The sequence below is a fragment of the Periplaneta americana genome, chromosome 10 (genome assembly GCF_040183065.1).
Source record: "Periplaneta americana isolate PAMFEO1 chromosome 10, P.americana_PAMFEO1_priV1, whole genome shotgun sequence".
NCBI classification, from domain to species: domain Eukaryota; kingdom Metazoa; phylum Arthropoda; class Insecta; order Blattodea; family Blattidae; genus Periplaneta; species Periplaneta americana.
The window spans coordinates 30246975-30263215 of record NC_091126.1 but is presented as its reverse complement, the minus strand read 5'-3'; the positions used below and the strand labels follow the sequence as shown (position 1 = coordinate 30263215).

The 16241-nt window shown below is 36.7% G+C and overlaps 1 protein-coding gene across 13 annotated transcripts in view; it reads left to right on the top strand.

Moving 5' to 3' along the window:
* The window catches only part of Ca-alpha1D (Ca[2+]-channel protein alpha[[1]] subunit D), a 591502-nt gene that overhangs the window by 115136 nt on the left and 460125 nt on the right, over window positions 1-16241 (top strand). For 12 of the 13 annotated variants that reach the window (XR_011334265.1, XM_069837077.1, XM_069837076.1 and 9 more), the window contains exon 1: window positions 7853-7925. The exons of the other annotated variant lie outside the window; for it this stretch is intronic. Coding sequence is in view for 11 of the 12 variants with exons in the window: in XM_069837077.1 (XP_069693178.1) it covers window positions 7868-7925 (58 nt within the window). In the remaining variant the exon portion in view is untranslated. Of the gene's footprint in view, window positions 1-7852; window positions 7926-16241 lie in introns of those variants that run through there. 13 annotated transcript variants of the gene reach the window in all.

Sequence of the window (16241 nt, the reverse complement as noted above, 5' to 3'; positions counted from 1 at the left end):
TCCGGAAACGAAATACAGAATGCAGAAAGGGTGATATCCGTAGCTATCGAAGGTACACTTCCGCTGTTTTCAATCATTCATTTGTTTAAATAAAATATTTTAAAAGTACTTGCTACAAAAATGATGGCTAATACTTATAACAAACAGCAGCTGCGAGATGAGTGACAAAATGCAGAATAGAGAAATGCCGGGAATTAGGATGTAGTTAGTTCTCGAAGTCCTCACAAGGTGTTGTCGCTAAGATAATTTTATGCAAATTTACTATCACATTACCTCCTTCACTATTTCTTTCCAACCGTTTCTCTTCTGTACTTTTTAAAAAGTACATATCTCAAAGAAAATTGTATTGTCGCTTGAGTTTCAAACTTTAGGTCTCGTAATGTGTAGGAAGCATGGAGTATTGATTTTTGCAAGTAAGACTATAAATTACTTCTGTTTGAGAACTTCGGAACTCAGTGTATGATGTGCTATACATTTTCTTTGCTTTTGTTTAGTTAGCTTTATTTCCTACATAGTCCTTCATACATTAACTTCCCTCACATCGCAAGCTTAGCGGCATTTTGTTACAAGCCTCGCACAGTTACCGCGAAATCTGCCGCCGTTTCTACGGCAGTAACTTTAGTTTCTAAAAACTGTTTAACGAGAAAAATGTTTATAAACAAATTACAAATGAATACAAGCTCATTTTTACCTGTGTTGTAAGAGATATTCAAAGTGTATTGGAATGGAATGGAATTTTTGGAGGAGACACTACGACCTTACAAGATCTATTGCGCTAAATCTCAATCTAAGCTCATTCTCAAACCCATACAGGCTGACCATATTAAGGGGAGAGGATGGTATTTTTCAAAACTTTTTTCCTATTTGGCGTAAAATATTAATTTTTTTGTATGTAGAGAGCTCATAGCTGTAGCAAGTCAACCAAAAATAAATATTTTGAAAAACAATTATTTGGGGGCCCAGATTTGAAAAAAAAATATACCCAATGCAGGATTTTATTACAACCGATATATATAAACCATTTTTAAAGGTAGATTCATCCAGTGTTTTGCAATGTACTTGCAAAAGCATGCTCTACAAACTGTCTGTAACAGAATTTTGATATTAGTCCCTACGTTTGTAAAATAAACAATTAAAATTTAATAACACTTTTCTGAATTCCTTTCTTGCAAACAAACGGACGTAGTTTTAAAATGAAATCAATTAACAAAATTCTGTTAGAGAGAGAAAAGTTTCCTAATAGTCTAAAGAATGTGTGTTCTAAATTTCATGCATGTATATTTAATAGTTCAGAAATCATATCCATTTTTGTCTGGCAATGTAGCAAAAAAATGAAGTTACCGTAAACCGATAAAAGGGGGCGAGTGATTTAAAAATCCATAGTACAGGAAGTTTAAAAATGGCGTCTCAACATCCGATAAGCGCACAAATACCCACGAAATGTTATGCAATGCATTCCACACATATCACAGAGTATTTTAAAGAAAATTTCTTTTTTGAAAATTTACTCATTTTTAACCAAAAAATACCATCCTCTCTCCAAATAAGATTCGCTGCAATCCCACTCTTCCCTAGGCCACCCCCTCCGTGCGTCGCCAGCCGACGTTTGGGGAATGCTATGGAATGACGAAATGGAGAAATGTTGACGGAATGATAATGGGAGAACACCGAGAAAAACCAACTGCGACCTTTTTCGCCACAAGTGCTACTATGATTTTTTCAATGAAAATTCAAAGGCCCAATCGGGGCTCGAACCCGGACCGACTGCATGAGAGGCTAAAGGTGTGACCGTTGAGCCACCGCAGGGGTTTTAAAGTGTCTTTCTATTTTCAGCATATTTCTGACATCTCTGAAGATTATTCCGAAATACTCGACAAATCTCTTCTTGCGAAATGTTCGAAATGATTTGTCGAATATTTTCTTCCGCTCTTTTCATAACTTACAACTGCAAGAATTCGCTGCAATATGCCATACAGTAAGCTCTGTCCACCGTTCTCAAACAAAAAAGGGAAAATAGCTAGCACAACACTACGAACGAACGACTAATCCCTTCAGTGTTGTAATCATTTAGGAAAAGAACAACAACACGCACTACACCAAGTACGAATGAATAATCCATTCAGTACTCTCAATTAGAAAAAAAAAAACACAATAGCTTGCACTACATTTCGTACGATGAGTAATCCTTTCGGTGTTTTCAAACAGTTAGCTTGCATTACATTGTGCACGAATGACTAGTCCCTTCAGTGCTCTCAAACAATTAGAAGAACAATACCTTGCACGTGAGCTGCTGCCAGAAAGTCAAAAGGAGGATAACAATTGCAAAGTAAGCTTTTAATAGAAAAAGAAGTATCTTCTACGAACCTCTGGTAAAATAACTAAGAGACTAGTGAAGTGTTTTATGTTGAATATGGCATTGTATGGGTCAGTCACATGGACATACGACGAAGCGAAGAGAAGCGACGAGAAGCATTTGAAATGTGGCCATGGAGAAGAATGGGGCTTGTAAAATGGAGAGAGAGAATAAGAAATGAAACTGTGCTAGAAAGAGTGGATGAAAAAGGAATAATGATGAAACTGCTCAGAAAAAGAAAAAAGAAATTAGTTGGGTCACTGACTAAGAAGAAACTGCCTATTGAAGGATGCACTGAAAGGAATGGTGAACGGGAGAAAAGTTCTGAGCAGAAGAAATCAGAAGATAGACTACATTATAATATATATGGATCATATGTGGAGACCGAGAGGAAGGCATAAAATAAGAAATATTGGAGAATACTGGGTTTGCAGTGAAGTACCTTCCCTTTGGCAGAAAATTATGAATGAATGAATACCTTGTACAGTACGATTATTTAGTCCTGACAGTCGCCGGAGATGTGCGCCTGGGTCAGGCGTGTCTATTTAGTTACGCCAAGAGGTGTTTGGGTTATTCAATCGCTTGCCTTCGGAGCGATCGGATGTCATGCGTGCGGTAGAGCGGTATGTCTCCAGTACAGTTAAGCAGTACTGCATTCCTTTACCGACCGCTCGCCCTTATCTCTACTCCGAAGCTTTCCCCACTCCTCCTATTACTTCCCCTCTTTCGCGTCGCTGAGCTGTCAGGACTAAATAATCGGTCTGTGCTACAATACACACGAATAAGTAAGACTTTAGTAGCTCGCAACTTACTGAGGTGAATTGACGCAGGCAACACCCGAGAAACGAGGAACGTTCTTGAATTTCGGATCGTATGACAGGCACACTAGTGAAGCAACGTTTCTGTACGTCCTATGTAATCATATACTGAGGACTCTGTAGTTCGTCTTTTGCAATTGACGTAGCAGTGCATTTATAGAAGTAATGAGGAAGTGAAAACAAGGCGAGAAGAGAAGGAAGTGGAATATATGCCTCGAAATTACTCATGATTTCGTACTTTCTAAAACATGACAATATCAATTGCAAGGAAGACACTGCATTTACATTTGTTATCATGTTTCATGTAATTTTCACTCATCACTTTTCGATTACCGTGATCAATTTAAGTTTCGAGTTCTTTAAAACGCTTACTATCTTCTCAATTGTCAGGTCTTGAGACAAACAACAGACATTCACAGGCAAAGCTACATATGATCTACTTGACGGAAAGGCACGGTATGAACCTGCGGTGCGCTACCATAGAATACAAAATGACACTATAGAATAAAACAGTTGTATATGCAACTATCAGAACCTTGATTTATCTAAGGTTGCAATGTAGTCTAGGAATAATGCTAGGAAAACTGCCGACGTGACTTATCAATGCTGTTAAAATAACAATATAATCAAATTCTATACATCAAGCTTCATTTTCTAGCGGTCAGCATTTCAGATTACGAATGATGACACCCAGGGTTCTATTTTCGCCCTTGCATGAGTATGGAAATTAATGCCTTTTCTAGAAGACTTTTCTAGAATCCAATGTTTCTGAAACTTATAAAGTTCCAGAATTTACTTTAGTGATTGTATATTAGAAAGAACACACCAGTGTTCCCTTATTAGAAATACGTTTTTCTGGTACATGATATTTCTCGAACTCGTATACACCTAGAAGTTAAGTGTATATAAAGGATTTCTGTAGGTAAGAACATCCCACTGTTCAAGTAAAGGTCCTCAGAATGCGTCTAGGTGTGAAGTGACGAAATGGTACGATACAGAAACGATCAACAACAAGAAGGAAGTCAAATACGAATAAACTGCGGAACGATTTACCATAATACAGTGTCCACCCGTATAAGATAACATCGCATTGTATGTACCAATCTGTCAAGCGAATGGCTTTGAAGCTAAGAAGTTGATAGTAAAATATCTGGATTGTTTAAGGGAAGTAATGAGGATTCTTTCGACACGTCTGAGACTTCCAGCTAGATGTCTGTTTCATATCTTACACATACGCCCAAATTACAATAAGCACCATTTATAACACTCAGAAACGGCGTAAATTCCTATCCTATAAAATCATTTATGCTCGACCATGCCGAAATGTAGTAATTATACACCTGGCAGCAGACCTTTAATGCATGCCATTAAAGTACAACTACTCATTAAAGGTCAGGTCTTTCAGCCAATGACGACTCAGGTTACAACTGTTCAGCCAATGACAGGTCAGCTTTCTACCGTTATAAAACCGCAAGTATCGATTATTCTCGGATATGCAATCGAAAGAGAATTAGCGAAAAGTCACGGAGGCTGGAAATCCAATACTGTCTCAGAAGGTTATGTTCTGTTACTATAATAATTAGCGTTAATTGTAAATAATATTCAAATAAATTCAATTTGTCATCTCGTTTTTCAATGTCTAATTTAATTTCAATGTTATCTCTGTAGGTTCTTATGACCTAGCAAGGTCAATGTGAACATCTGTTCCTCGGAAAAAATCAATACTTTCGCGTCTGCGCACATCTCACAACATACGGGACATTCGTCAAGGTCAGATACAAAGAAAATTAATAATATCAAGTTAGAAATATGGTCGAGCATAAAAAGTCGTATGAAACTCGCCTATAATAGTAATTAAGAAGCTCGTATGAAAATGATGAAACTCGCTTGCGCTCGTTTCATAAATATCCATATTCGCTTCTTAATTACCTTCATTATAGGCTCGTTGCATAATGTACTATTCTTTGGTTTTTATATGATTTTGTAACCCTTAATTTAAAAAATACAGTATTCGATTCTTATTCCTGCATTCAGGATTTTCTTCTCATCAGTACTACAAAGTCTATAACAATGTCTACCAAAACCGTCGGACCAGTATTTTAGAAGGCCTCAGCTTTACATACGTACAATTAAAGTGTTTCCTTTAGATGAAGGTTTACTAGCTCCATTCCTCTGTTGGAAATCGAACGGCAGTCTGCTGGATTTAGAGCTAAAAACGCTAGTACTAGAGCTAAAATGGAGGAAAATTCCATTTGATAGTGTGTACCATTTGAAGTCAATTTGAGTACAGCATTTCAACACGTTTATTGTCTGTGGCTCATTGGCAGCCCGCATGCTTTGCAAACACGGCGCGGAAATTGTTTCTCTTGTCTTTGTCTTCCGGTTTCTCTTATAAATTTTGTGTCAAAAGGAAATCTTGCTCTCTTCCGACTGCAGCAACAGAATTTCTGCTGTATTTAGTGCTTGATTTTGAGATGTAATTCCAATATGGAATGCAATCGTGGAAAGGACACTCTCCTTGAAGTACAGTAGTGGCAAGAAAACCGGACCGACTCTTGTAGCTGATTTCAGAGCCTTGTTCACTCCAGAGCACGATAGACTGGTAACAAAGATTTTCGTGGTTCGAATCCTGCTTGGGAAGGAAACTTTTTATTGTTCCTTATTCTAATTTATTCCCAATACTTTTCGATTGCAGCGATATTTTACTACTTAATTAACTTATTATTCCCGGAACATGAATTTTACCAGTGACCGAAAAGTATTGGAAATAAATTTGAATAAGTAACAAAAAAAAAGTTTCCTTCTCAGGCAGGTTTCGAACCACGAAAGTCTTAGTTACCAGTATATCGTGCTCTGGAGAGAACAAGGCTCTGAAATCAGCTACAAGGGTCTGTCCGATTTTTTTGCCACTACTGTACATATCAGCCAGAACCTCAATCAGATGTATGTTAGTAGAAAATTAAACAAACTATTAGAGAAAACACGAGAATTTTACCTAACGAGCAAATGCTGGGTAACTTTCGGTGCTGGAGCCTGGACTCATTTCACCGGCATTATCACCTTTATTTCATTCAGACGCTAAATAACCTCAGAAGTTGATACAGCGTCGTAAAATATCCCAATAAAATAAATAAATAAATAAAAGAATTTTACTTGAAGTGAGTAAAGAGACAGGTTTGGAGGTATATCATCATGTCTCGTCACCTGAACATTGTACGAAATGGAAATATAAAAACTGGAAATTTATCCTTTCAAGAGGTGGAAAAATTGAAATACCTTGGAGCAATAGTAACAAATATAAATTACATTCGGGGGGGAAATTAAATGCAGAATAAATACGGGAAATACCTGTTATTATTCGATTGAGAAGCTTTTGTCATCCAGTAAACTCTCAAAAAACCTGAAAGTTAGAATCTATAGAACAGTTATATTACCAGTTATTTTGTATGGTTGTGAAACTTGAACTCTCATTTTGAGAGAGGAACAGAGGTTAGGGTGTTCGAGAATAAGGTGTTTAGTAAGATATTTGGGGCAAAGAGGGATGAAGTTACAGGTGAATGGAGAAAGTTACACAATGCAGAACTGCACGCATTGCATTTTTCACCTGACATAATGCAGTAATTAGGAACATTATCCAGACGTTTGAGATGGGCAGGGCATGTAGCACGTATGGGCGAATCCAGAAATGTATATAGAATGTTAGTTGGAAGGCAGGAGGGAAAAACACCTCCGGGGAGGCCGAGGCATAGATGGGAGAATAATATTAAAATGGATTTGAGGGAGGTGGGATATGATGGTAGAGACTGGATTAATCTTGTTCATGATAGGGATCGTTAGTAGGCTTATATCAGGGCGGCAATGAACCTTTTGGTTCTCTAAAAACCATAAGTAAGTAACAAAGTCACTTATGAGGTTCAAACCTGTCTTCGGAGAGTTGACTAAACAACAAAAATATGAGCCTACTTGCGTAATGACAGTACATTAGTATTGATTCTAGTCACTTAAAATTTTAATAAAGTTTAAAAATACTAGCTTGTAACCCCTCTATTGTTATTTTTACACCCGACATCTGAAATATTTATTGCTGTGTGAGAGGTAATAGGTAAGGTTCTCCCTGTATGTACGTAGGACTATATTCTGTTTAAATATGAGAGACTTGGAGATAGCCCCTGCGACTATCTGAACTCGACAAGAGGTGCTGATTAGCTTCACGTTCTATTGGTCTTTGTCTCGGCATTAATTTGATTTTATCTGTGTTTCGTTCTAACCAATTTCCTGTATCCTTCAATCCCTGTACTCTGTACACTATCAGCTATGTCGAGTTGGCAAAAACTGAACGCAATGTAGTATTCGTAATGCCAACTTTCCATTGAAGTTCTTTAAAAATATGTACACATTGGTGTGCATTGGACATGGTTTTAGAAACACTAAAACTTTAATTAAATACACAAGGTTACATAATATATTCATACATGCACACATCTATGAACCCTGTAAAGTGAAGTAAGGGTTTATTTCAGATTTCAGTCTTTTATATAGGTAGGAAGTTAATTTGATAGTTGGTACTACCGTAAAGAAAGCAGTCAAGCCACTCTTTCCTTCTGTACGTCAGTACTGGGCAGTGTAGGGGGGTGGGATGTAACATGTTTCGTCCGTAAGGCGTGTGATGAAATTATTAATATTTTAGAACTGAAACATGACTACTTTGAGTGTTGATTTTTTATCAAGGGATAGAAGTTTTAATTTTTATTCAGGTATGTACGAAAATATTACACATGTAACCATTTAGCAGTGTTTTCTTTCAGTATTTTACATAGCGAATATTAGTAATGAAGTTTACATACTATTGTATGTTGTCATATCATTTTACTTTGTGAAAACATAATTAATGTTGGCTAAAAAGTAATTATTATAGATTGAAGCGCTAGAAGAAGTATTATGCACAAGTTACTACTTAATTTCATACTTAAATCTGTAGCTCCAAGTTGTAAGAATGTTCAATCTCATTTATTTCTTTACTGGTGATAAAAAATTGTTCATCTACATTTGGAAGTGGCTTGTTTTCTTTGAAGTTACGAAAGTTACACTACTTTCATTTTTGGTCAGTAAATATATTGCAATTTCGTTCAGTTCTATCTAGTATCCTAGGAGAAGTATCTCTGTCTTGGAGGGATAGTTACTGCACTAGCTAGTTACCGGAGAGAAACTATCTAGAGAAACATGCATAATTTGATACGTCTGTGATGCAGAAGGGCTCAAATGTGAAAACCACACACCGTATTGGCAACAATTTCATATTTATTTAGTTGCGTGAATATATTCATGACCTCGTAAGTGACGCATCTGTTTCTTCTCGTTGGGAGTTGCATTTGACCGTCTCCAAATTCATATTTAAAACTAATATTTGAGTTGTAGAAATTTTCAGACACATGAAAATTATCAATAGTTGTTTACGATTTGACATAAATGTAAAAATTAGACTTAACTCAATTTTTTATCTCTGTAAAATACATTAAAATTTCGTTGTGTTATTTCATGATCAAATGATAGTCAAAGATGCCCTTCTTTATAATTATACACGCGGCGGATAATAAGTATTAATTATTCCGTAACGTACACACTTGTTTTTTCTTTGTTATTTAACGACTCTGTATCAACGACTAGGTTATTTAGCGTCGATGGAATTGATAATAGCGATATGGTATTTGGCGATATGAGGCCAAGGATTCGTCATAAATTACCTGATATTCGCCTTAAGTTTGGGGAAAACCTCGGAAAAACCAACTAGGTAATCGGCCAAAGTAGGAATCGAACCTACGCCCGAGCGAACTAGTAGGAAAATGCGCTACCGTCTGAGCTGTGCTGGTGGCTCGCGTTTATTATTGCTTACTTACATATTTGTTTACTGTAGTTCTTAGAATGCTCGTATGTATGTATGTATGTATGTATGTATGTATGTTTGTAATTAACACTACAATTGGGTATACACTCGGTGGCAGTGATATATAATATACAATACTACCATTACAATAATTAAACAATAATTACAGCAATAAAAGAAAAATAAAATATAATACAATAAACCTAAATTTCTTTTTAACTATAAATAAATAGATGGAATAAATCTATGACTATAAATAAAACCTACATCATGTTAATTTTCATTTGTTATATACGTAAACAATGATGCACAATGGTGCCAACACAAATTATTAAGCGCACAAATCACGCTATATTCACATTAGTTTGGAGTGATTTGTTAAAAAGTGTAAGATTAATTTAGAAACATATTAAGCGAATTGCAAGAAAAAAAAGGATGCTCTCTGTACCAAATTATCGTACATATTTGTTTCCTGTAGTTCTTAAAATGCTCATATGTATGTATGTATGTATGTATGTATGTATGTATTTATTAACACTACAATTGGGTATACACTCGGTGGCAGTGATATATAATATACAATACTACCATTACAATAATTATACAATAATTACAGCAATAAAAGAAAAAAATATACAATATAATAAAATAAACCTAGATGCAATAAATCTATGACTATAAATAAAAACTACCTCATGTTAATTTTCATTTGTTATATACGTAAACAATGATGCACAATGGTGCCAACACAAATTATTAAGCGCACAATTCACGCTATATTCACATTGGTTTGGAGTGATTTGTTAAAAAGTGTAAGATTAATTTAGAAACATGTTAAGCGAATTGCACAAAAACGGATGCTCTCTGGACCAAATTATCGTACTTAAATTATTTAATTACTTCATGGTTTCAGCTGGTATTTTATGAGGTGGTTATGACTGAGACAACTAATTGTTTTTATTTATAAGATTAGACTGAGCTGGAATATAAAGACTCGATCAGAGGAGTGGGGTCGGGTTTTGGGATGGCCAACAACGAGTCACAAGTCGTGCCAAGTATATTGCTTTGCTAATCATTCAGTATGGAATATTGCGTACTATAAGGAATTGTTACCTGTTAAGTATAAAACATAGCAGTGATAACATCGTGTCTATTGAAACGTGTGCTAATGTTTATAGGTTCTTTTAAATTATTTAACTACGCTTTTTCCCCGGCCCAGGTCGATGGCATTTAAATGCGACAGGCACATGTCAGTAGATTTACTGGCATGTAAAAGAACTTCTGCGGGACAAAATTCCGGCACACCGGCGACGCTGATATTATAACCTCGGCACTTCCGAGAGTCGTTAAATAAACCATAATTAAATTAACTACTTTTTTCCTCGGTGTGGTGTGGTAGGATATTGAAGTTTCACCTGAAACACTAAGCTAACAGTAGCTATACAGTAGATTATCTGAAATGACTTGGTATGAATGGTGTCCTATCTATTGCACACTGGATTCCATTAATGCCGTCTCATTCTTTAGTCATACTGACAAGAAAACTGCGTCTCCTAAACCCACCCTCACACCCACTCTTCACGTGTGGTTTGACTCGCCTGTATTGTGTATTCCGGCTTCCAGTGGTGCTCTTGCTAGAGTAGTAGCTACACAATTAGAACTAGTTTGCGATGTATGCCAACATTTTAGAGGGGCAGCGGCACGCTACTGCTCGAAGGAAAGGCTATCTTTGTCTTGTACACGCATAGTAGTGGGAGGGGGTGAAATACTGACTAATCACAGCTTCATAACGTGACGGCATTAATGGAATTGGTTGTACAATTTTAAATTATATAAATATGAAGACATAATTACAAAAACAACCCTAGTCAAAATTGCTATTTTTCAGGTGAAATATATACAGAGTGTTTCGAAAATAGAGGGCATAATTTCAGGTATGTATTCCCCATATGTAGACAATACAAAACGTTTATTATAACATGTGTCCGGAAATGCTTGGTTTCGGAGTGATATTCACCGGAACGTATTTCTACCTGCAGATAGTTGCCTTTACAGCAGATATTAACAGAGAACACTCTGACAGTTAATTCCGAGGAAAAGGGTACATTGAGTGTTGTATTTGACGCTGTACTGTGCGACATGTATTCAACTCAGGAGCTGGCAGAAGTGAACTTCATGTACGGTAAGGCGGACGGCAATGCTGCGCTGGCTCGTCGTTTGTACCAGGAGAGGTATCCTGATCGATGGATAGGTAGCAGTGGCCCAATTGCTTGGCCTTCACGGTCACCTGATTTGAACCCTATCGATTTCTACTTGTGGGGCCATTTTGGTGTATTCGTCTCCGGTCCCTGACATGAAATCCCTTCGGAATCGAATTGTGGCAGATTGTGAGGAAATACGCAATACTCCTGGAATTTGGGATCGTGTTCGCAGGGCCATGAGACATCGATGTGAGGCCTGTAATCAAGCAGGAGGTGGACATTTTGAACATCTGCTGTAAAGGCAACTGCCTGCGGGAAGAAAAACGTTCCGGTGAATATCATTGTTTTGAAGGTCATAACTCGGAAACCAAGCATTTCCGGACACAAGTTGTAATGAACTTTTTGTATTGTCTAGATATGGGGAATACATACCTGAAATTATGCCCTCTATTTTTGAAACACCCTGTATATATATATATATATATATATATATATATATATATATATATATATATAGAATAACACATTTCAGCTGTTTCCGTACAACTGGTGTTCATCCTTGTGGCTATTGCACTTGACATGGATCATTTTTGACGTCTATAAACATTTGAAATAGTAGAAAATGTGTCCTTAACTCAATTTAATTAAAAATGACTAGAGCTGTTTTTGTAATAACGTCTTCATATACTTATATACCATAAGTATATTTATGCTAATTATTTATCATTATATCAAATTCTAGTAAGAATCCGCAAGGTAATTGTTTGCATTGTTGGAATTACATTGTCATTTATGTTAGTCAGGATGTGTTACGAACATTGAGGTTAAACATTCCGATACAAGCTGAAGGAACAAGGTGAAGTTTAATAGAGTTTCCAAATAGTTTACTTCGCTTGAATCTTGCAAAGCGTTACATTCTATGTTGGTGGAACCGTCTCTCTCGCAGGACACAAATTGTCTTAACTTGCGAAACCTAGTTACTTCTAAGTTCATAATTTCCCGTTATTCAGCAAATATTCTCTCTAACACTTTATTTTTATAAATATTCTGAAAAACTGAAACTCTTGAAACATAAGCTACAGTGGTTTTGAGATACATTTATAGGCCATTCGGTACCTCGTGAAACCTACACTGCGCGTGAGAAGGAGAAAGTGGACAGAGAAGCTTCCTTCTTTCGACTTGCAGCTGTACCTAGCTTACTTAACCTCACTTAAGGTTCTTACTATGAGCTACGGCGCACGAATACAGTTGATTTCACGAGATAACGAATGACCTATACGGTAATCAAAAGAAAAGCACTGTTGAATTGGCCACCATTTCTTCACCGATGTAAACAAATGACAATCCAGTTCTAGAACCGCGATTTCTCGAAAAGGAAGCAGAAACAAGCAAAATTGTATTACACTTTTTATTTGAAATATCTCGAAGAACAACTCTTTGAAATTGACATTACTTATGGTTCACGCTTTATGTATAAATCACAAAAATTATCAAAAGATTAAGCGAGTTTTGAGATCACACTCTTTTCAATAGTATTTCGTTATTTTGTAACGTGAGGTGTTGTTTAATAGGAATAATATGACGTGAAAGTAAACATATGCCTACAATTGTAAGTACCAGGTACTTGAAATTCGAGCACTGAGTCATCAGAATCGGATCGTGTTTACTTTCCGAAATATAGAAGGTGGAACAAAAGTCGTCTTCCCCAGTATTCGTTCTCAGGTTTCATACTTGTACACATACAGTATACAGATGTCATAACTTGAATAAACGAATAGCTGGTATAAGAAGTGGTGGGTTGACAACGTCAACGTTCGTGCGTCAACTGCTTTTCCGATGTGATATCTTGAAACAGCCCTCGTTTTGCCGAAATGCAGTTAATATAGCAACAGGATGGAGCAATACCTCATTTCTGTGTAGGAGTGAGGGACTTCTTGAAGCAGCAATTCCATGAGTAGATTGGCTGTCGTGGCACAATAGAATGGCCACCCAGATCATGGGACCTGACGCCATGTAATTTTTCGCTGTGGGGTATCATGAAAAATTATGTTTTTGCTCAGACACCGCAGGATCTGCATCAGTTGCGACAGACGATCGAACTGTCATTCGTGAAAATCGAGAGTTATGTTCTGCCATCTGTAAATCAGTGTCCAAACGTTGTGAATTGTGTATCGACAAACAGGGACTCCATTTTGAACAAAATATGTAAAGGAATGTGTAGTCAAATGCAAATTGAATATAATTAAATGTAAAGAAGCGACTTTTCACCCACCTTGTATGTGTCTGTATGTGTGTATAACCTCTGGCGTCTCTTATTCTGTTCATAAGTACAGTGCGATTATTTATACCTGATACCGGTTCAGCGCGAGTGAGGGATGAGAGAGTTATTGGAGGGGAGAGTAGCATGTGATTGTTCCCTTCGCCCGACTTAATGCGCGGCGGAACGTCCTATACCATACAGAGATTTGACCGCACTGAATACCGTTCCACAACTAACCCAATGCCCCTCAAGGTCAATGAACTCCTCGAAACCACTGCGCATCAAGCTGAGCAGGATCAGGTTTAGGTACGAGCACTGATATCCAAGGAGGACTGTGCGATACAAGACGTAACAACTCACCAACTAATAAGTCAAATGCTCCGTATGATCAACAACCAAATAGTTTTGCTATTTTCGCCTTTGCGTCAATCTAGTATTTTGTCTTAATTTAATTATCGTTTGTAGACTTTGTACTTCAACAGCGTTTGCGTCATTTATATTTTTTCTCTTTCATTTTGTACCCATGTACAGTAACTAAATATTCGTATCCCTTCCTTATAGTGACGGACAGCTCCATTAAAAACTTCTGCCAATAATTACAGGGTCAGGCTTTTCTAGTGAAAATGTTTCATGTAATTGGTATACAATGAATAAATAGCGTGCTTATGGTTTATAATGTGACTACTTGAAACATTCATGGCGAAATAAAGCTGTTAGTAGTAGTAGTAGTAATAATAATAATAATAATATATACAATTATACTTACTTATTTACTTACTGGCTTTTAAGGAACCCGGAGGTTCATTGCCGCCCTCACATAAGCCCGCCATTGGTTCCTATCCTGTGCAAGATTAATCCAGTCTCTACCATCATATCCCACCTCCCTCAAGTCGATTTTAATATTATCCTCCCATTTACGTCTCGGCCTCCCCAAAGGTCTTTTCCCCTCTGGCCTCCCAACTAACACTCTATATGCATTTCTGGATTCGCCCATACGTGTTACATGCCCTGCCCATGTCAAACGTCTGGATTTAATGTTCCTAATTATGTCAGGTGAAGGATACAATGCGTGCAGCTCTGCGTTGTGTAACTTTCTCCATTCTCCTGTAACTTCATCCCTCTTAGCCCCAAATATTTTCCTAAGAACCTTATTCTCAAAAACCCTCAATCTCTGTTCCTCCCTCAAAGTGAGAGTCCAAGTTTCACAGCCATACAGAACAACCGGTAATATAACTGTTTTGTAAATTCTAGCTTTCAGATTTTTTGACAGCAGACTAGATGACAAAAGCTTTTCAACCGAATAATAGCAGACATTTCCCATATTTATTCTGCGTTTAATTTCCTCCCAAGTGTCATATATATATATATATATATATATATATATATAATTATAATAAAAAATGTCAATAATAATGATTGTATCTCTTAAATCAGCATTATTGCTACTTAACTCAGCTTTAAACAAAATTCTAATCATCAATGGTCCTGTAGGCCATTAAAGATAACAATAGTACTACGAAATAATTTGTCTTTCTCTTTTGCAACTTATATCTTCAAAACCAATATACGTATTTCTTTAAAATAGATTTTAGAAATGTTTTCTTTTCAATCGCGGAAAATTTACTGTCATACATCAATAATATGAAACTTTCACATACGGTACTTCTTGGCACATCAGTCATATTTCTTGTTTATCGCTAATAAAACATCCCGAACTTGATTAATAACGGGTAGGTCTGTAGGATAAAACCTTGATTTTTTAATTAATGTATCAGTATCCTTCCAGTTCCTGCGATTGTGTTCACGTAGATCTATATTTCCCTTGCCACTTTATAACTGTTTTGGTTATACTCGTATTATCCACAGACTTCTCCCTTTGGACGAAAACATTTTCCACAGCGACAACAGCGGCTCGGATACGAAATCGGATTGAACTCTCGTATGGTAAAATTATAGCAGCACACGCGTATGGTTAGAGCAACGTTTCTCAACTTTTCAACATTTGGCACAATAAAGTTGTAATTTAAAATCCCACATCACACGCATATAACCCAAACCAATGGTTCCTAACTGGGGAGAGGGATTTTTTTTTCACGGAAACAAGTGAAATACGATATTATTTTAAGGTTCGTATGATATTCTGACTTCACTTGTTTGGCAACTCTGGCTGAGCGTCAGTTATTCTCTTCTCTACAGCTCGCACACATACAATGTATTTATTGAATGTTAGCTTGTGCTGCGTTCGTTAAAAGTTGACTCTTGTGGACTCCCTTTTTTTACAACTTTTTTGACTTCAATTTTTTCAATTTTTGTTACAACCTTCATTATTTTCATTTTCACGAGGCACACCAGTTGAAAATGCCTGAGTTAGAGCGTTAGACGCTGTAGTACAATGTTGCGTCAAATTTTATTTCGCCCGCCTTTGTGGTATGTGACGATAGAAATATTTTCTCCTTCCAAAGGGAAGAGCCCAATTAAAACGGGTTATATCTAGGCCTACAGGGTGTAAGGGGTATGAGTGCCATTATTTTAACTGATGATTGTTCATGTCATAAGAAAAAATGTCCTCGCAATTTTTTTATAAGTATACAGTACAGCTCAAGCGGGTACAGACATACCGGTACAAAACAGATGCTCTGTTCTAATGCAGGGTTGGTCCAAGACAACTGTTGTTTACATGAAACGAGCACCAAATACAAACTTTCAACCCTATTAATAGAAAATTATG